Source organism: Microtus oregoni, unplaced genomic scaffold (genome assembly GCF_018167655.1).
Source record: "Microtus oregoni isolate MIOR12 unplaced genomic scaffold, Mior012 000117F_ref0000505, whole genome shotgun sequence".
Classification (NCBI taxonomy): domain Eukaryota; kingdom Metazoa; phylum Chordata; class Mammalia; order Rodentia; family Cricetidae; genus Microtus; species Microtus oregoni.
Genome location: NW_024544746.1, coordinates 765,829 through 787,990, shown reverse-complemented (window position 1 = coordinate 787,990; position 22,162 = coordinate 765,829). Strand labels below are relative to the sequence as shown.

At 46.1% G+C, this 22,162-nt stretch overlaps 1 protein-coding gene across 7 annotated transcripts in view; it reads right to left on the bottom strand.

Annotated features, from left to right (window-relative positions):
- LOC121444069 (UDP-GlcNAc:betaGal beta-1,3-N-acetylglucosaminyltransferase-like protein 1) overlaps window positions 1–22,162 on the bottom strand; it is an 84,825-nt gene that overhangs the window by 14,871 nt on the left and 47,792 nt on the right. For all 7 annotated transcript variants that reach the window (XM_041645815.1, XM_041645816.1, XM_041645817.1 and 4 more), the window contains 2 exons: window positions 3,756–3,851; window positions 1,923–2,047 (listed from right to left, as the gene is read on the bottom strand). In XM_041645815.1, coding sequence (XP_041501749.1) covers window positions 1,923–2,047; window positions 3,756–3,851 — 221 coding nt within the window. The remainder of the gene's footprint in view (window positions 1–1,922; window positions 2,048–3,755; window positions 3,852–22,162) is intronic.

Genomic DNA, 22,162 nt, shown 5'->3' with positions numbered 1-22,162 from the left:
CAAATGTCCACATTGAGACTGAAAGATCACAGACTCAGCACTGTACCACCCACAAGAGTCCATGGGTAAGCGATGGCTGGTGGGGTGCGAAAGGCCCCTATTCCCAGAAGGCATGGTCACTGGTCAGTAGCATCTGTGGCCAGAAACAAAAGGCTGTAAAAATCTTGCCAGAGGCACATGGGGGATGGCCCACCTGTCCCATCAGGTACCACAGCAGCCGTATGTCAGCACAAGCCGTCTTGGGCTGAATACCAGGGGTCAGGACGTGTCTGGTCCCCTCATTCCTACTTTTGAGGTGCATCTTGTTGCTGCACTTATCTGGGGAAAGGGCCCCATTTAGTTCTCTCCAAATATTTGAGAAAAGCACGAACCCAGCCTCATACTGCCAGGGAACAAGGTCAGAAACATACTTCTCTTCAGACCTCAACTGTGATAATGGGAAGCTAACAGCTTGCAGAATATAAGCAGCCTGGGTATCATAAAAGGTTAAACATATCGTAAGACCAAAGAACCCTCAGTGAAAGAATGAAGGCACCAGATGAAGTGGCGACAGTCGGTTCAACAGCTCACGAGTTTAAGGAATGCTTGATTTCCTGAAGGGGCTATTCTCTCTATGTCCTTTGGTATCTGAGGTATTACACACATGAACAAAGACAAATGACACAAATTCAGGCCATTTTGAGCCTGAAATAAAAACGACAGAATCGAGGTATTGCCACCTGAAGACTTCTGATAGATTAGACAAAGACAACTCTCCAGCGAGCCTCACGTTGTAATTACAGCTGCTATCCTGGGAGGTGGTGCGGCTCACAGCTTAAAGACTTTAATCCAACACAGAAACTCACATTAGATCACTTATTTTTATGCTGTGGGTGGCAAAGCTTACTGTGAAAACACAAAGGCATGAACTCTGTCTACACAGGCCGCTCTGCTGAGGGCGTGAGGAGTGCCTGCTGGGTGGGCTGCAAGCCACCACCCAGGAGTCGAGACTCATGGACGAGCATGGGAAGGACCCCCGTTATACAAATGGCCGCATCCCAAGGCCGCTCACGCTCACGTGGCCTACGGGATGACAGGAGATGAGTGTAGTGTTTCGGTCAGCCAGTAGAATCAGTACCAGAAACACCCGCAGCTTGGTGCCCAGATAGCTCCCACAGTGTTCTGGGACTAATTTCTACTTCTATCAGTGGACACTGGGAAGGGGTTCCTTCTTGGGAGAAACACTGCTGTGTGTTCTAATGCCGGTATAGTTTACACAGGATGAATATAAACCTATACTAGCCGATTTTTAAGACAGCTGTACTCTTGGTTTGTTTCATTCGCACTTCTGAACCTAGTTTGCTCATGTGACTGAGGTTTTAGTGAGAACCATGGTCTGTTGCTCGTTCTCTTGTAACACACCTCTGTCTCACACACAGCACAGACTGAAGAGTTAAGAAGCTCTCTCTTTTATACTAAGAGCAAGCCTGGTTCTACATCTTTAACCAGTGGGCTTGGAGAGCCAAGGACAGATGGCCTGTGCCAAAGAAAAGTGAAACGGGGTCCGTCGTTAGCCCATCAGATCTTTTCTTGGGTCCCACGGTGAGCTGCGCTAGGTTAGAGCAAATGAGAACAAAGCTGAGAGCAAGCCTTCACCCCAAACAATCAGGGAAACCGGTATTTGGCTTTGGCACTGGTATTTCCTGACCTCTGAAACAGGACATCCGGTAGCCCTGAAGGACTTACTATGAGGTGCTACAGTATACTCTGACCCCACCACTTTCCTCCTCAGTGGTATTCCCTACACCCCACCCTTATGAGCTTCATGAAGTCCTGACTCCAATCACACCAGTGACTTACAAGTGGTCTGGGCCCGGCCACACTGGCACCTTACCTGTCCTTGCCGTCCCAGGAATTTCCAGGACTTGGTATGTCCTACTTACTCAAGGACCGAGTGTGTGGCTGCATACGGGTGATAGCGGTAGAGGAGCAGGTTGTGGTCCACACGGAAGACGCCACCCCCTTTCCTAAGGTGCTCATAGAAGAACAGCAAGTCCTCTGGTACCCCCTGAAAAAGCCAGAGGACAATGTTCACCATGCTGGGTACTGACCCAGGCTGTCAGGAGCTGTGGAAAGGTGTTATGTTTAGAGCCAAGGATGGTGGCCCCTGTGGCCCCAGCTCTCTGGGAGGCAGAGCTCACAGGATCGCTTGAGCCCAGAAGCTAGTGCTCAGCCTGAATGCCACAGCCAGACTTTGCCTCAATAAAAGAATCCACTGTTGATACTCAAGGGTGATGTAGGTTGGTGCAGGTCACATGAAAGAAATGGAGATTAGTAACTTGTTCCTCAGCAGGTAAGGAATGAACTCTAAGACATAAGGATGAAGCAGAGGGTAGGCTGTTGTGTGGATCTTAAGTCCAGTCCTGCCTTAAATTCTACTCTGTGGGGCAGAAAAGGTCTTGGGGCAAACTATCAGCAATCAGTGAACACAGAGCTGCATGGCCTTGGAAAATGGAAATCTCATCAATGTGGCAAAAAAAGGGGATGGTTAGCTGGTTTCCCGGGAGGCCCTCAATGAGATGCTGAAAAGGGGAGAGACTGGATGCGTCAGAAGGCAAGGATATCACCTGAGTTCAGTCTGTTACAAGGTTGTATTTTAACATCCTGGTCAGAAGGGGGCGATGTTGAGCTAGGAACCAGGAAATAAGCAGAAAGACATGGAGGTGAAAAGTACACTTGTCTCAAGCAGAACAAATACTGCCTTGATGAAAATTCACTTCCTTCCACACCATATAAACACCAATGTGCTCAGAAACAAAACTTGAGACAGGTCTCTGAGCCGTATCATACAGCCTTAACAAACAGGAAGGTGTGGAGGTGGGAACGTTTTGGATGGAAAAATCAATACCTACTCAAACTGGTTTCAAAAGGGAGAGTAAATAACACAAAACAGATCTGAGGATGGGCTTAGCTCAGACTGGGGTCAGGCTCACCAGCAGAGATGTTGCTTGGGAGTGAGAATGTTCACTACTGCTAGGCAGGGGCTGGAGGACAGCAAGGCCATATGGCCTGTTAGCCGGCTCCCTGCAGGATACAAGCCAGCCCTGAGGATTCAACAGACCCAGAGGTAGAGACAAAGTAGCTAATACCTTCCTTACCACCTACAGTTTCCCACCAACAGCATTAATGCAAGCTGAGGTACCGTGAGCCCACAGCCAAGATGCACCAGAGACGTTGTGGCTCCGAGCATGTTCACCGAAACCCACTGCAATTAGCACAATGATGAGTACCACGGGGGTGCTGGAAAGTGTAGTGGTATACTTGTATTTTGATAAATAAATCTTGCCTGAAGACCAGAGGCAAGGCTAAAGCCACTAGAGGTCAGGCAATGATGACACACACCTTTAATCCGAGTAGCCACACTAGTTTGCCACAGAAACCAGGTGTTTAATCCCAGCCCTAGAAAGGAATATAAAACGGAAGGTGACAGCTCACAGACACAGTCTCATTCTGAGATTCTTGGAGGCAGGATCGTCATTTTGGACTAAAGTGAGGTAAGAGTCAGGGACTGGCTGTTTTGCTTTTCTGACCTTCAGGTTGTGAACCCCAAGTTCTGTCTCTGGGTTTTTATTATTTGTGCTACAGGAAAGAGTCTGAAGTGATTTCCTGAAAATCCTGGCCTGATTATTGGTGCCCTGCAGGCACCCCCCCACACACACACACCCGCCACCTAGGGGAACCCAGAAAGAGCCCAAGTTCTACTGGTTGGCACTTACCTGTCCTCCTTCATCAAACAGGCCCACATGGGAAAACCAGGCCCGAGAGCAGAACCACGTGGGCATGATCACTGTGGGGCCATGGGAGGTGAACACCTAAGAGAAAAGAGAAATTAGCACCAATGTCACTGATAGGAAAGACCAGCTTGTCAGGAACAACCTACAGTCTTTTACTCATGTGTCATTAAGAAAGTGACAAAAGAATTTATGCCCCTTCTTTGTGGGAACAGGATTCACAAGACAGACAGGAGGAAATTAACCCAGGCTACTCCTAGGTCCCCACTCTCCAGCTGATGCTCACTGCTAAGCACATTAGGGAACCCTCTGCTTATGCAGGAGGTGAAGCTGTGTGTGGGGACTGACAGTAAACACACTGCTTCTAACTGCAAGAAGAGAAATCTGAAGGAGTGTGAAAGGATTCCAACCACGACTAGATAATGAAGCTCAACATGGCTTCCTGGAATGACACAAATATCACAACTGACTCAAGACACAAAATCTGAGTAATTTCTAATAGCTTGAGCCTTCCCACACACACACAAAAAAGCCATGGCCAGCTGGGTCTCTGGTGAATGCTGCCAAATGCTTAAAGAACCAACACCCTCTTCACAATCTCTTCCAAAAACAGTTGTGCAGAGTCCTTCTAAGTCACGCTATGTAGCCAGGATCACCGGATGGAAGCAGCACACATAAGTGATCTTTATGAACAGAGGCAACAAAAATGCTCGTGAATGGAGTTTAGCGGTCACAGAATAGGACCATACCCATGAGGAGGTGGTATTTACCCCAGGACAAATGCACCAAAAGCAGACTGAGGATGAGAGAGCCTAGATAGATGCAGTAGCATTTGGTAACACCCAGAGCTCTGCCAAGAAAAGCCCTGGGCTGTTGAGAGCATTGGCTGATATAATGTACACAAAACCCTGGCACCAAGTCTGGTGTGCCACAGAACTCAGTTAAGGTCAGTGCCTCCACTGCTTAGGACTTTAGGGTTTGTCATGTACATGGAACATACTCATCCTTTTTCATACACCGCCGCACCTTCTTAGTAGCCAGCTCCTACTCATCCTGACCAACATGTCGTTAGTTAAAAGGCTCTTCCCAGGGACACCCTCCCTAGACCTTACTGTCATCATACTGACACGCAAGTATCCATGATTGGCCTCTCAGCACTGGCTGGAGCTTCCTGAAGGCAGAGAGTGCCCAGAGAGCATCTCCTGGGAGGAAGATTTTACACCTGCGTTACCTTGACTACAAATGGTCTGGGCCCAGTCTCAACTGAACCCAGGACAAATGTCTGTATCAGAAAGGTAAAAGAGCAGCCAAATCTTGTTGGATGTGGTAACACACACCTATAACCTAAGCACTGGTGACGTACCACGGCATGCCAACGTAAACACACATATCAATGAATAAACAATAAAAAGAACTTTTTAAAATTAGGTTTAATGAATAAAGGTCCTTTCCACCAAGCCTGACGGCTTGAGTCCAATCTCTGCAAGCTGATATGGTGGGAGAAAACAGCCTCTCTCAAGCTGTCCCCCAACCTCCATATACGGGTAACAGAAGAAGCATGCTCATATAGAGAATCAATCAATGTTTAAACAATCTTAAAACCACACCTGTATCTCAACACTCAGGAGGCTACAGCAGGAAGATCAGACAAGCCTCGGCTACATGAGACTCTAGCTCAAAAAATTATAATCAATTAAGAAAAAACAAATAATAATAGTCAATTCTCAAAGACAATGGTGAGGGACTGAAGCGTGTCTAAGCCAGGTATGCCCTTGATGGGGAAAACGCCACAATCCTCGTAAGGAAGATACACAGCCCTAATTCCTGCATCACCTGCTTCAAGAGTCTGCCCTGATGAACAGTCTCCTTTCTCTGTTATCCCCCAGTCAGTAGCAGGACTCTCCAGGGGTGAGTGTCTAGGCGTGTCTAGGTAGCATGATGGCCACCTCATCGCCACCACTCAACAAATCTCTACAGCTGTAGTGTCCATTTGAGCGGTGAAGGTCAGCTATGTGGCTAGGTTCCAGGCTATGGTGGCTGAGCAGGCTTGCTATGCGTGGTGACTACTATACCACATCCCAGGGTAGAGAGATCCCAAGGTCCTGGGCTTTTAGGAACATCACACCAAGAAAAAGCATCAAAGGGACCCTTCCCAATAGTCTAGTTCCCACCTCCCTGAAGTCTGGCTCAGCCCCTGATGGAGGGATAGATAGACTTCCAGCTTTTGTTCCAAGGAAAGGCTGTCAAAAAGAAATGAGGCTGCTTCATCGGGGAGTCAGGGAGATTGCTCAGGCGGTGGGGGAGCAACAGGGGACAGGACAGACGTTGACATCTGGGGGAGCCAGGATCTAGGAATGCCTGGGTAAGTTTCTACATCCATCCTCAGCAGCTTGAAGGTGGCAGCTGGAGCAGATGAGGGAGCCATAGGCAAAGGGCCATGCCAACATCACTGCTGTGAAAGCCGTCTTCCCTTAGTGCTTCAAGGACAGGTCCTACTTGGGTAATTCCAGTCCACGAGGGTCAGACACCAGACAACTGATGGGCAGCCAGATGTTGGAAGAGGAAGGAGGAATTTTCCCAGATTCTTATCAAGGGTCCAAGTATCAGGCAGTTTGGATAATACCTACTCATACAGAGGTGACCACACAGGGGGCGCTCAAACAAGGTCTGTGTGCTCCAATACTGAGCCACAGACACTAGGACCCTGGAAACCCTAAAAGCAACCACTTTCAGGCTTCAGGATTCAATCCACAAGCACAAGCCTCAGCTCTCTGGCTTTTTTTCTTTTTGAGACAGGATCTCACTATATAGCTCTGGCTGTCCTAGAACTCACTATGTAGACCAGGCTGGCTTCAAATTTACAAAGATCTACCTCCCTCTGCCTTCCAGGTGCTGGGATTAAAGGCATTGTGCCACCATGCCAGGCTCCGTAATTTTAAAGACTTATTATTTTATGTGTATCGGTATTTTGCCTGCATGTATGTACACCTGTCCACCATATTCATGCCTGGTACCCTCAGAGGTCAGAAGAGGGCATTGATAGAGAGGGACTGGAGAGGCAGATGGTTGTGAGGTGCCCTGTGGGTGCTGGTAACAACCTGGTTCCTCTGTAAGAGTGAGTGTGGTTAAGCTTTCTAGCTCCTACTTCCACTTTTTGACAGAGAAGCTTAGTGGAGTTTGGACTCCGAGACCTTCTCATTTCTTTCTGAGCCTCAAGGATCCTTTAGAACGGGATTCAGGGCATCTTGTGGTATCCAGGAACCACTGACCAAGCACTAGCCCCACAGGGACGATGGGCTGTAGATGCTAGTCAATACAGAGTTCTCTATATGATTTATTTATTTTGGGAGGTTGTTTAGAGGTCTTTTTTTTCTTTTTGTTTTGTTCCATTGATTCCAGAAATTCTCACAAGCATCCTACCAAGAGTTACATTCCCAGTCCTCTCTGCTTTAAATTTTGAGGCACTAAGTTACCCTGGCTGGTGGTGTTGGTTGTTTTACTCTTTTGGCTTCTTTGGGGTCCACCACTCAGCTCTGAAATAAATACACACGTGGAGTCTTATTCTTTCTTATAAATACCTGGCCTTAGCTTGGCTTGCTGCCAGTCAGTTTTTCTTAAATTATCCTATTTACCTTTTACCTCTGGGCTTTTTTATTTTCTTACTTCTATAGTCTTATTTCTACTCTTACCCCGTGGTTGGCTCCTTCTTTTCATGCTCCTTGATCTCTCCTGCTCTCCTCCCAAATTTCTCCTATTTATTCTGTCTGCCTGCCAGCCCCACCTATCCTTTCTCCTGCCTTGCTATTGGCTGTTCAGCTCTTTGTTAGACCATCAGGTGTTCTAGACAGGCAAAGTAATACAGAGTTAAATACAACATAAAAAAATGCAACACATCTTTGCACCATTAAAACAAATGTTCACAGCATAAACAAATGTAACACATCTTAAAATAATATTCTACAATAAACTGGTCTTTAACTTTCCAGCTTCAGTCCCAGCCTCCAGTATGACTGGGATTATAGGCTGTGCTATCAGGCCCAGTTTATTGTCTATCTGTAGAGGTCAAGTTGAACCTAGCCTCAGCAAGTTCAGTTCACTGCTAGAACTCTCCAAAGCTGAGCCTCCCTCCACCTCAGAGGAGATGCTTATCTACCCGGTCCCCTCGCCTCTCCTAAGGAGAGATTCCTCCCCATGGCACAAGGCCCAGACTCTCAGCAAAAATAACAAGTCATCTGCCCCCATTCCCCATCACTGTCATCCTGATTCCTGCAGCTAGAATCTTAGACTGGATTTGGACCAAAAGGACAGAATCAGAGGTTGTCCCTAGGCTGACCCTCTGCCCCACTGGAGAGGCCTTGCTAACAGCTCCAGTTTAGAGCCTCAAGTGCTACTCTCTCAAGTGGCTAGCTCTTGACAAGGTCTGTGACCCAGGGGTAAGAGGCTTAACCTCTGAGACTGGCTTTCCCATCTAAAATGGGGATACTAGCCAAGCAAGGCACCTGCCTTTAATCTTAGCATCCAGGAGGCAGAGGCAGATCTCTGTGCATTTGAGGCTAGCCTGGTCTATATAGTGAGTTCCAAGCCAGCCAGAGCTCCACCAGTGAGACCTTATCTCAAAAATACATAAAAGGGATACTGCTATTTCTGCCTATTTAAGTTAGGAGTTGAATGTATTTCCTTAACTTGCTATGAAGTGCTTAAAAACAACAGAACCAATCCACAGTGGATGCCATGCATGACATGTGAGATGCTGGAAGGCTGCCCCTGAGGTCAGAAATGTCTGCTCTCATCATCCCTGTTCAATGCTGTCAGTGAAATTCTAGCCAGTGCAAGTGGACAATAAATAAATACAGCCTGCTTTGGAAAGGAACTCCGTATTTGAAGATCATATGATTAAGTTAGAAAAAAAAAGGAAAACACACATACACAATCTTTGGCAATAAATGAAGTTTGCAAAGCAAAATTCAACTGGATCCTAGGTACTAGCAAAAGGCGCTCCGAAAACAAAATGAAGAAAATACTTTCAGGCTGGAGATGTAGTTCAGTGGATAGCGTGCGTGCCAGTCTTCCCAGCAGCAGTTGCTGAAGGCACGGGTTTTTTTCTTCAGTGTGATTTTTGGCACATCTGGAGAGATGAGTCAGTGGTTAAGGGAACTTGCTGCTCTTCCAGAGGATCTGGGTTCAGTTCCAAGTACCCACACGGCTAACAAACATCTGTAAATCCCAGAGGTACAGGCACAACACTGTGGCCTCCACTGGCACTGGCCAAACACCCATATACAGGAATTAAAAATAAAATCTTTAGGTGGCTTTAATTGCATGTGGAAGGACTCCAGCCAGCCCTTCTCCCCCATCCACTCTGCCTTGCTAAAAAAAAAAATTAGATTACATTTCTGAAGCTAGCCCCCAAGGCCTATTTCCTTATTTCGCCACTTCCTCCTCCTGAGGCTGACTACCACAGTCCAGCTATTGAAGTATTGAAGTCCAGCAATCAAAAGCCTCCTCTGGCCCACCAAAAAAGCCCAATTTAAATTAAACACCTCATCCTAACATAGGGTTTCCCTTTTTAAGTTTTATAAACTGTCATTTTCCTATGGGTCATATCTGTCTCCTCTCTCCAGAGGCAGTCCTTTGTCCCCCTCTGGGACAAATATCTCTGCTCCCTTCCCCTTCTCCCTCATCCTCTATCCCCTTTCTTATTCCCTGCCTTTTGTCCATCTGGGGCAAATAAACCACCTCTGTGCTGAGAACTTGGTCTTGGAGTGTCCTGAGATAACACTGATCCTTACAGCATGGGTTTATGATGCAGGATATTTGATCACCCTGTACAGATGTCTCTCTGTCCTTCCTCACCCACCTAAGGTACCTTCTGATTGTTATCTTACTCTCAGAGTTCTATAAAGAGGGTTTTGCTATTCCTTTGTCTTACCCAAGGACACACAACTGACAAGTGGTAGCCAGGGGACTGGGAAACAAGAATACAAGCCCAGTTTATTATCCTCATTGCTGAGTCCTGTTCTTTTTTGTTTTTATTGGGCTATATTTCCCTCCCTTCCCTCCCCTTCCACCCTCTCCCATGATCCCCATGCTCCCAATTTACTCAGGAGATCTTGCCTTTTTCTACTTCCCATGTAGATTATATCTATGTATGTCTCTCTTAGGGTCCTCTTTGTTGTCTAGGTTCTCTGGGATTGTGATTTTCTTTGCTTTATGTCTAAAAGCCACGTATGAGTGAGTGCACATATATTTGTCTTTTTGGGTTTGGGTTACCTAACTCAATATGATGTTTTCTAGCTCCATCCCTTTGCTTGCAAATTTCAAGATGTCATTTTTTCCTGCTGAGTAGTACTCCATTGTATAAATGTACCACATTTTCCTTATCCATTCTTCAGTCAAAGGCATTTAGGTTGTTTCCAGGTTCTGGCTATGACAAACAATGCTGCTATGAACATAGTTGAGCACATGTCCTTGTGGCACAATTGAGCATCCTTTGGATATATACCCAAAAGCGGTATTACTGGGTCTTGAGGAAGGTTGTTTCCTAATTTTCTGAGAAATCGCCACATTGACATCCAAAGGGGTTGTACTAGCTTGCATTCCTACCAGCAACACAGAAGTGTTCCCTTTTCCCCACAACCTCTCCAGCATAAGTTGTCATCAGTGTTTTTGATCTTGGTCATTCTTACAGGTGTAAAATGGAATCTCAGAGTTGATTTGCATTTCTCTGATGACTCAGGATGTTGAGCATTTCCTTAAGTGTCTTTCAGCCATTTGAGATTCTTCTGTTGAGAGTTCTCTGTTTAGGCCTGTACCCATTTTTTAATTGGATTATTTGTTCTTTTGATGACCAATTTCTGGAGTTTTGCATATTTTGGAGATCAGACCTCTGTCCGATGTGGGGTTGGTGAAGATCTTTTCCCATTCTGTAGGCTGCCATTTTGTCTTGTTGACGACCATGTCCTTTGCTTTACAGAAGCTTCTCAGTTTCAGGATGTCCCATTTATTAATTGTTTCTCTCGGTGTCTGTGCTACTGTGGTTATATTTAGGAAGTGGTCTCCTGCGTCAATGTGATCAAGTGTACTTCCCACTTTCTCTTCTATGAGGTTCAGTGTGGCTGGTTTTATGCCTAGGTCTTTGATCTCTGATTGGTCTAATAAAAAGCTGAACAGCCAATAGCTAGGCAAGAAAGGATAGGTGGACTTCCAGGCATAGATAGGCACTCTGGGAGAGATTCGGTAGCAACACTTTGAGAGGTTAACAAGCCATCTGGCACAATGCATATTAATATAAATGAGTTAATTTAAGTTATAAAAGCCAATTGGGAACAAGCCTAAGCTAAGGCCAAGCTTTCATAATGAATATAATGTCTTTGTGTCATTATTTAGAAGCTGGTGGTCCAAAGAAGTCTGATTAATGACTTTTCCGCTCATTGGTCTGTATGCCAGATTTTGTACCACCAGTCTCCCAGTTTTATGATGGTGTGGTAGTATAATTTAAAATCAGGTATTATGATAACTATACTACTGTTTTCTGCTTAAGGTTGTTTTGGCTCTTGAGAGTCCTTTATGTTTCTATGTTAATTTTTTTGTTATCTTATTTTTTTGTTCTTGTGAGACAGGGTTTCTCTGTGTAGTTTTGTCTGTTCTGGAACTAGCTCTGTAGCCAGGCTGGCCTTGAACTTATAGATATCCTCCTGCCTCTGTCTCCCGAGTGCTGGGATGAAAGTGTGCACCACCACTGCCTGGCATTATTGGAGTTCTTATAGGGATTACTTTGACCCTGTAAATTGCTTTGGTGAAATGGACATACTCACAAAATCGATTTTCCCAATCCATGAGCATGGGAGGTCTTTTTATTTTCAAGTTCTCTTCAATTCCACTCCTAGTTTTAAAAGTTCTCATCGTAGAGGTCCTTCATCTTTCTAACTAGGGTTATTCTTAGGTATTTTTATGATGTTACTGTGAAATTTTCTTAGTTAAGTTCCTTATTAGCATATAAAGTTACTGACTTTTGTAGTTGGTTTTATCTCCTGATACTTTGCTGAAAGTGTTTAACAGATGTAAGAGTGTTTTGGTGGAGTCTTTTGGGGGCGTGCCTTTTAAGTATAGGATAATATTGGGTGCAAACAAGAATAACTTGACTTCTTCCTTTCTTATTTGCACCCCTTTTCTTCCTTTTGCTTTATTGCTCAAGATTAGACTTTCAAGTCCCACGCTGTGAAAGAGTAGATACTGTTGATTTTAGAAGAAATGCTTTTGGCTTTCCTCACTCAGTCTAATGTAATTTCTAGGCGCAGCTCTGACACACAGCCTTTAACATGCCGAGCTATGTTCCTTCTATTTCTAGTGTCTTTGTGGCTCTGCTCTTGAAGGGATGCTAAACTTGGTCCAGGCTAAGTGACGTTTAGCACAGTACATCAATCTGTAAGGCTATGCACACACATTCCTGGCCACAGAGAAATGTAGGCACGCATTACACATATTTCCAAAGACACACATGTACACACAGACATGTAAGGTATAGACCACATGTGGACACATGCATGAATGCCTGGCTCGTGATGGACACAGGGTAAGTCAAGCGAGAGCAATCAACAGGATCCTGGAGATTTATCAATCCTGAGAAAGTGAGCAGCTCTGGTGACTCTGGTCCTTCAGGCAGGTTCTAACCTAAGAACTTGTTTCTGCTTGGGACTTTTAAAATTTTTGGTTTCCAGCAAGATGGCACTTGCAAGGCTACCGATGCTCTAGAAACTTTCCAGTCATTGTTTTTTTGTAATCAACATTTAATTTTCAATCAACATTTACTTATTCTTGGACTAATCCTACATTTTCATGTGTCAAGATGTGAAATGTAATATGTTCAGTGGTCACTGAGCTGGGTCCCTAAACAGGGATGCATGTGGGCAGCAGGTGATTGATTTCTGAGTACACATATGTCCCTTTACTTACAACCCTAACGAGATATAAAATAACCCTGTCTGATTATTCCCCACTTACCAATACAACAAGCCCACATTAGCAAAAAGCTAAAGCTTGGGAGGACCAGAGGCCTTGGCCCACTGATCACTGACTCAGGGGTCACGGTTTCCCACGAAGACGTTGTTAAGCCTATGATTCAGTACAAGTCCAGAGAAAAGCATCCTTTGGCAGTTTGGTGGATGCTATAATTCCAGAGCATAAAACAAGTCCCCTCTGCTGGTGAGTGAGAGATGGGCGTCAGGCACCTGGTCATTCCATAACTTCTCTTCCACCTCTGCTACCTCAGGGACACAGAGAAGGCGGTGGAGAGGTACAGGCCAGGCTTGCGGGCATCCTCAGTGCAGAGGGCTCTCCACTCTCCCCAGTTCCCAAGGTTGACATTAGGATACCTGGCCTAGGCACTTCAGGATCTCATGGTGGTGACAGTAAATGATAATAACAAGGTTATTATCTCCCTCCTCACAGGGAGGGAGATGAGGAAAAGATGCCCTGCAGGGTACAACAGCGTTGTGGCCCCTTCCTCAGGGTCCTGAAACATCTGGACCAGCTCTGCTGACAGGGGATGACAATAACCCAGAAGGGACTCCTACACTCCCTAGCACAGACAGATCTGTATTGAGAGGACTTTATCAGAAAGTCTGCATGTACACACACACACCTAAACATACACACGAGCATTATACACAGAAACACACTATGCAATTAAGAGGTCTGAAAAGACAACTCTCAGAGTGGGGTGTTAATAAGGCTTCTACCAACCACCAACAAAAACTAACAACAAAAACCTAACAGCTTCAACTAAAATGGACCAAAGATGTGATCTGGCATTTCTCCACAGAAGGCACTGTGAGACATGAACAGCCGTTCAGCTTTGCTTGGCCCCAGAGAAAACATGAGATGCACCTTTGCCCCCAACAGAAATTTGCTATCAACCGCCTCCCCCGTCCCCCCACTCTGCAATCAGATGCTAGGGGTGTGTGGTAAGGCTATGAAGAAATCAGGGACTCCCTTACCCCCACCACTGCTGGTACAACTGCTGTGAAAAACAGCTCAGCAGTTCCTCAAAACAATTGAAAATAGAATTACCGTATGATCTGGCAATTCCTCTTGCGGGTGCACACCCAAGAACTGAAAGCGGGCCTGGAACAGATGTCTGTAAACTCACTTTCGCCACAGCCAGAAGATGACGGCAAACACGGGTAGGCATGTAGCCCAAGCGCGTCATGGGGTCTGACTCAGCCCCTAAGGATGAGGTTCTGACAGCCGCTGAGACACAGATGACCCTGTCGACATTACGCCAGGTGAAGCGGCCTGTTTAGGAGGCCCTTAGAGTTGCTCACAACTCCCAGAAACAGGGAGGCTATCCCCAGGCCTGGGATGGGGGTGACCCTGAAAGTAGTTCACCTGGAGTTGTGACTGGTAGAAGCGACGTTTGGTAATGCTAAAGAACACTTCCCACATGTGAAGTGTGAGATGCACGCCGTTTCACACAAATTGGTGGAACCCTGAAGGTGCACCTGAGACCTTGATGTGCTGGTAACTTTACTACCAACACGATGTATCCGAGGTAATAATCTTGGCTGATCATCTCCACAAGCTCCTGGTACAAAATTCAAAGAATCTTGCTCAGGAAGCTGAAATCCAGTGTTTTCTTCTCCCACTTGGCCCCTGAAGTCTCTACCCAACAATCTCCCATTGGGGTCTACGAGGCTGCGACCCAGTAGTATGCTGAGTACTTCCGGCCCCAGTGCACAGTGTCCCAGCACCAATCTTGAGGTCCAGACTCAGAAGTTTCTAGAGACTGTCCTTGAGGCAGGGATCAAGAGCTCTCTAGCAGAGGGCTATAAGACTGGAACACAGCAGTCTCGGGACCTAGTCTAGAAGGCCAAAATCATCCAGTTACCAGGTCAGGAAGAAGTCTCTTACCCAGGTATTAAGACCTTGGTGGCATATGCTTAAAATCCTAGCACCTGGACCCAGAGGCAAGAGGACCTCCAGCTCCAGGCTAGCCTGGGCTGAAGCGTGAGGCTAAGTCTTCAACTTCTGTCTGGTTTTTAATTTTGTTTGTTTTAAGTGGAAGTCTCTAGAAATCTTATTCTTTCTTCATGGTTCTATTTTTGCTTTAGAAGTTGGGGGAAGCATGGTATAATGTGTTTCTGTTTTATCCTTGTACATTGTCTGCAAACAATGAACTGAAAATGTTCCAATAAAAAATTATAGTCCAGTAAACAAAAACAATTGCTAAAAATGCTGAAGGCAGAGATGCTCACCGTAACACAGCCCATGAAACCTTCCCAGGAAGAACGTCTCTGCCCAGCTGTGCTCTCCAGGAGTAGGGTGGCCTGGTTCTGTTAGTAATGGCTGGTGTGGAGGAGCAGAGCAGCTCGCAGAGCCCTATCTTTGGGGCTCACCTACCAATGGGCCACCACCTCACATATGCTACCCTAGTTTTCTTTCTGTTGCTGTGATAACAACATTCTGACGAAAAGCAATTTTAGGAAGAAAGAGTTTATTTGGCTTATACTTCTAGGTCATTAGCAATCACTGAGGAAGCAGGAGCTTGAAGCAAAAACCATGGAGGAATACTGCTCACTGGCTTGATCTGATAACGATCTTTTCTTAGAAAGCCCAAGCCTACCTATCTGGGATGGCACTGTCCACAGTGGGTTTGGGCCTCCAACAACAATTAGCAATTAATAAAATGCTTCACTGACACAGCCACAGATCAATACGATCAAGGAAATTCTTCAGTTGAGGGTCCCTCTCCCCAGGTGACTCTAGGTTTGTGTCAAGGCAGAATAGATACAGAGGTCTCCATAGCCTCCTTTACCTGTGGGTGCTGGACCAGACCGAGCTCTGCCTATAAGGAACTTGATAACAGATCTTGAGACTCCCTCATCCCTGGGAAAAGCTTAAACTTAGTTTTCCTGTCCATGGAACAGGCCAACAGTACTTGTTCCTCCTGTGGACCAAGCTGTGGTAAAACAAGAGAAAGGAGGTGTATGGGGGGGGGGGGTGGCTAACACTCGTGACTCCTGAATCCCTTGAGGAGGGCTGGTTGAGAATCTTGTGGCTACCTTCCCCCTGCTCCTACCCATGGAAATGCAGGAAAGAAGATAAAGGCCATTAGTAGTTAGCTGGGTGTGGCTTCCACAGAGGACTTCCAAGATCTTCACTAACTCCTGAAATGCCTTTGTCTTAGCCATAAGTAGCTAACCCCATAACCAGTGGGGACAGGTTGACAAGATGTCTGAGGCTATGTATACTTTCCTTTGAGGTGATCACCGAACCATGGCCACAACACAATCTCAGATACACAGCAGTAGCCTGCAGCCAGTGTTACTTACACATCCCAAACTACAGAACCCTCTAAAGGCCCATCAGGTGCAGACACAGAAACTAAAAAAGGATTCAAATGTCCCCTCAGTATGCTTTCTTTGTGTGACCTCCTCACACAAGGGGGCAGAAGCAGGGCCCACACACAGCAAGGACCTGCAGAAATGAACCACACACCTAGGGCACTCAAATCTCTCAGAGAGCCACAGCCTAACCAAGCAGAAAGGAAGTGAAAATACCTGGCCTCTGGAAGGGGACCAGTCCTCCACAGTATGTAGAACAACCCTCGCGGTTCACAGGGCCCCAGGACAACATTCAGAACCCATAGACAAGCAACCTTGCTCTAGTTAGGTTCAGATTCCCTTTTCCCAGGCAGTTTTTTTAAACCTGCCCTCGTCCCTTAGCTCTGTAACCTGTCATTTCTTAGTCAAGGGTTAAGTTACGTGAGGCTGTGTGACGGCGCTGACGGCAGAATCCGTGACTTTACACATAGCTGGCAAACGCTCTAAGCTACAACCTCATTGTAGGGCTGAGGTTTTGTTTGTTTCTGAAGACACGCTCTGACAGCAGAACTATGTTGCATGGCCCTATCCCGTCATAATCCCACAGTACACAGGCCCCACGGCTGGGCAGAGAAATGCCCAGTAGACATCTGACCAGAGGGATCGCATGGGCCAACCCTCGAGTCAGCCACTCAGGTGATTCACCAGATACACCAAACACCAGGCACTGCAGTAAGTCTCCACCAGTTTAAAAGGCCTCCACTTAGCGTCTCTCCTGGGGGATATGGCAGCGAACAGTCAAGTTCAGCACCTTCCAGCAGCCCCCAGGGGTCAGCTTTAGCCTTTGAGTAAAGAGCTATGAGGCCCTGACGCCTTTGCTCACCAAAACTTAGCTCACGTACAAACGTTATTCCCCTAAAACTGTGTTCTGTACGTTTCTTTAGTTTGGCCATCAGGGAAAAAGAATCTCATGCTGGTATCTGGAAATTATCAGAGAGCAAAAAATTGAGCTACCATTTTCAACTTTTTTTTTTTTTTTCGAGACAGGGTTTCTCTGTGGTTTTGGAGCCTGTCCTGGAACTAGCTCTGTAGACCAGGCTGGTCTCGAACTCACAGAGATCCGCCTGCCTCTGCCTCCCAAGTGCTGGGATTAAAGGCGTGCGCCACCACCGCCCGGCTCCATTTTCAACTTTTATTTGCCAAAACATCCCAACTTATTTTCTGGCTACTGTACTCTGCAGTTGGACACCTGGGAGCCTCTATCCAACACAACAAAGATAAACAACAATCTTATGGCATTCAGATTGTCTATGATATACAATGTATCAACAATTCTAGGACTATCCAAACAGCTACTAGCCTTCTAGCAACAGCTGGAAGCTAAAAGCTTTAAACTATTTATAACAGCATCATACTAAAAATACTTAAAGATGAATTTAGTAAAATGTGTACACTTACAAATGAAAACTGTATTAACAGTTCTAATAATTAAAGAACATCTAACCAAATTCTGTTAATTGGCCTCTTAATCAATGCCACCGAAGAATCTCAGATTTTGTGCAAATCAATTCTAAATTTAGGATAATTTAAAAATTAGCTAAAGTATTTCTATAAAAGTAGAAAAACACTTAATACAGCATGATGAAAACTTCTGTAACATTGCAGCAGACACTGGAGTAAGGACAGATGTGCACGCATATCTCCACGCGGATCCACACGCGTGTGGTCAAGTGCCACGGTGAAGCAAAAGGAGATACACCAAGTGCTTGAGCTGGACGAACCTCGGCCCTTATCTCAAACGGTGCACAAACTTAGGTGACCATGGATGAGGGGACTGAACCTAAGAGTCTTAACTAAAACTTCTAGAAGAAAATACGTAATAAAATGTTTGCAAGTTGGGCAGAGTGTTTCAAAATAGAATTTAAACTCATAAAGTGATTTCATCAAAATTAAAAATGTTGGCCTTTGAAAGTTGAGAAAAATGACCTTCATTTTTACAGACCCTAACACTGACTGGGTACTCTCTCCATGGACTCCTCTGACAGTTGATGTGATGTATCTGGTAATTTCCAACAAGAGCCAGAAGAAATGCCACGGGAGGCAAGGGTGATGAGGTGGCACAACAACCAGGCATCTGTGGTCCAAGCCATCTGATGCTGAGGGGCACACACTCCCAGAGCACTGGCCACACAGTCAGCCGAACAGCTACCAGCCTAGCAGTCAACCCACTGGCCAATCAGCTTCCTGCATAGAGGCTCAATCAGGGTCTTGGAGAGGCAGAAAGGCAAATGGAAGATAAGGCAGAATGGTCTATAAGAAACAGACAAGACCTGGTTAGAGACTGAAAAGTAAGATAGGACAGAAGTGAGGAGATGATGAATATACAGAACACAAGATCTTCCAAGAAAAGCAACAGGAGAGGGGGGGGGCACATAAGGGAGGAGGCACTCAGGAAGTGGCTGTGGGCACTGCCCCTGGTCTAGGGGCAGGGAACGTTCCTGTCAGAAGCAGCACAGAGTGGACCGTGGGCAGCAAAGTAGCCCTGACTACTACAGCTGTGGGCAGTGTGCAGGACCTGTCTGGACACAGCATCCGAGACTTGTAATCACCAGATAGTGATACCAGCTGTAGTCAGGGCTCAGAAACTCTTGAATATCTACCTAGAGATGGTAGGCACAGGGTACAAGTCCCAATCCCAAACTGGCTCTGCGCAGACAGGGCCAGACCCCATTGTTCCAGCCAGAAAGGCAGAGGGAGGCCTGAGGACCCTGGTTCTCTGCAGACTCCACGTATCCACAAAACTGACCTATAGCAACAGACTTTTATGCCACTAAACTTTGGAGTGGTTTGTTATGCTGTGGTGACAACTATGATGTTGTTAGTGACATGTGGTAGAAATGCTACCCTACGAGAAAGCGTGAAGATTGTCTCTGAATCCAGGACTTCTATCCTCTTTGGGAAGACAAGGGGCAGGCTGTGCAGGCTTCACACTCCCACAGAGCAAGGATGCAAAGACAGCCCATAACTCCTGGTGTCCACAACTGGCTGCCTAGGGGCTGGAGACTTTTAATATTTCTGTCCCTCCTGTTTTGGGTAGTTCTGTGGTGAAACTTCATTTCTGTGGGTGAAATACAATGCTCTGTCAAGTCAGGTGCTCTGATGGTAACCTGCACGTGGACCTATTTGCCGACTTCCAGAGCAGGCATCCTAGCACCGGCCCTGATGCACACACATGCATTGATTGGTTTCCTGCAGAGGCAGGTGGGGAGTCCTGGGAGGGATTCTCTGCACAGGGATTTCTCAGGCACAGCTAAATATCGCCTGGAGCCCCAACAGTCTACAGTTTTGTCTACTAAGCAAGTCATTAGCAGCTCTGCGGAATAGCTCCACAGGGATTTGGTGTGGTTCCCATGAGTCATGGTGACTGCCTAAACAGACATCGCAACAGAATGATTTACTGAAGGGACCCAAGTGACTGGCACAGTGTTTTGTTTCAAACCAGCATGCTGGTCCCTGTAATGTTCTGATTCTCTAGGTCCTAGAGAATAAAGGGTCCCCTGCTACGGGGAACACCAGGGAGCATTTGTTCATCTGAATGTCTGGAAATAATGCAGGATACAGGACTGTGGGCTACACTCATTTCAAAGTACTCAATAGTACCAGATGCCTTCTTCCTCAAGTCGGACACCATCATGCCTTAAAAACAGTTATACAAGACTGGAAAATCAGCTGGATGTGAGATTCTTCCTACTCAAAACACCCTTCACTGGCTCACTTTACTGAGGTGGGTGTAAGCAGGCAGCAAGGGACAGAAATATGGTGAGTGACTATTCCCTAAACTGCTTAGGAGAAGAACAGAGGCTGAATTTAATGCTCCCAGATACCCTTGTAGGTACTGAGGTTCCAAATCTCATGTTCAGAAGAACTGAAAACCATGCACTCAAGTCTCAGTCAGGTCTTAAAATCTCAAATTCTAACTGGAAAGATTTAGAAGAGGTCGTGGTGCCAGATGCTGGCTCATTCGGGCACGTGGATCCCTGTTTACTCCAATAGAGTTAAGACTCTCTCACCAAGTCAGACTGAGCAAAAAAAGGGGGGCATAGATGCTGGCAGGCCATCCACAAGCAATTTTAGATGTCAGACAAATCGACAGCTGCCTGAATACAATGGCATGACGGCACCTGTGAATGCTAGTCCTCTAGACTAGGGTTTGGGAAGCACCTGGTTCCTAGAGGGTCCTTCTCATTACACTGAAGTACAGAGAAATCCCTCTCGAAGGCTGTGGCTGGGAAACCTTGCCATGCTGCCCTGTTTTAGTGCTCTGTGGATACCTTGTGCCCCATGATGTCATTATACGTGTGAACACCATGTCAATACACTCAGGTCCAAGGACAGGACATTGTACCACTGAGGTCAACATAAGCATAGGAAAATATTTCCAAAAAACTGGTTTTGCCCAGCTGATCAAAGTTCCCACACATGGGTGGCTTAGTTCATATTTTTAAACTTAACGCTTGTCTATTCGTCTTATAGGGATAAGATCAGATTGCCGTATTTCTTGGCTTACAAAAATCCAGTCTCAAGCTTTATGAAACTAGTTCTGACAATTCAAATGAGAAATGAGAGGGTCTGGCTTACTTATGGTAAATATGTACTCCTGGATCAGGTGCTGTCCCAGTATGTTAGGACCTGCGGTAGGGGCAGGGCCCTGCTCATACCCTATGGCTAATACAGAACCATTTGCTTTAATCCCAGTTTGGGGCTCATGAACTTGGAATGGGGTCAGCGAGGCAGCCTCTATTGCTTGAAGGCTTGATGGCCACCACCACTAGCTTCCTGCCCAGTAAAGAGCTGGTGTCAGCTTTTGGCAACAAGCTGACTAGTTGGTCCTGGCATCTCGAGGACAGAGGTCTCATGAATGTACAGCCCTGGTCTCCCCCTCTAAATGTACAGATTCCCGAGGGCCTTTGTGCTACCCTCACATCCAGACCCTCTGCAAATGCTAGGGTTATATTGCTGTCCCTGAGACAGGTGAGAAAGAAGAACATAAACATTTCACTATAGAGGAACCATTTACTACTGCAAGGGCAGATCACACACAGTCTTTCAGGGCTGCCGCTTCCCAGATACATCTTAAAGCGTTGTTCTGTCTATTTTATCAGTATCCTCCACACACATCCAAGAATGAAGATGCTTTGGAGAACAGGAGAAAGTCTTTCACTGTCCATGGAAGAACAGAATGGTCGGCTATGGTGGGAAGCAGTAGAGGAGTTCCTCAAAAGCCCCCAGAATGGCCAGCTCACCCTGCAATACTGTTCCTATGTTATAAGCCCAGAACTGAACAGAGAGCTCAGAGAATGCATAACAGCCACTCACAGCAGTGTTATTCCCAATCACCAAAGGGCAAAGACCACCTGCTGTCTACCGAAATACGGAGAGGACGCACATGATGGACTGTTTGGCAGCTTTAAAAGGGAATAAACCTCTGCACTTTCTACACTGTGGATAAACTCTGAAAACATATTTAGTGGAAAAAGACAAGCTTAAAATTTCAAAGAAAAGTGTTTCTTAAGGAATAGTTTCCTTACTGTTGCCAAGCAACTTACACTAAGTTACAGACAATCCTATTGTGCCCCCTAATAGCCAGTGACAAGAACTGCAGGCAGATCAGAAATGCTGAGTATCCAGGCAGCCTCAGCTGACACTTGGGCAGCACATCCTCAGTCACCCACTTTGTAAGCTGACAGAGGTAGAAATGCTATGATAATTGTATTTGAAATACAGAAGACAGAGAGTAAGCAAACATGCAGCAGAGAAAGCAGTTAGTTCTAAAGACCCTCACGGAATGAACTCCAGGGAGAGCAAGTGTTGATGGTGCCAAATCTTCAGGTGCCAAATCTCAGCTCCTGGAGGAAAGCTTTGCGAGCAGGTAAGAAAGAAGAGGGAAGCCATCCGGTGTATTTAGACTCAAACTGTAGAAAGTTCATGTGTAGGGTATTCCACAGGGCCCAGGCTGAGGAGAGGTATCTCGGAATTGGTGCTGGAGCCAAAGTCAGTAAAGTCCAGCCGAGA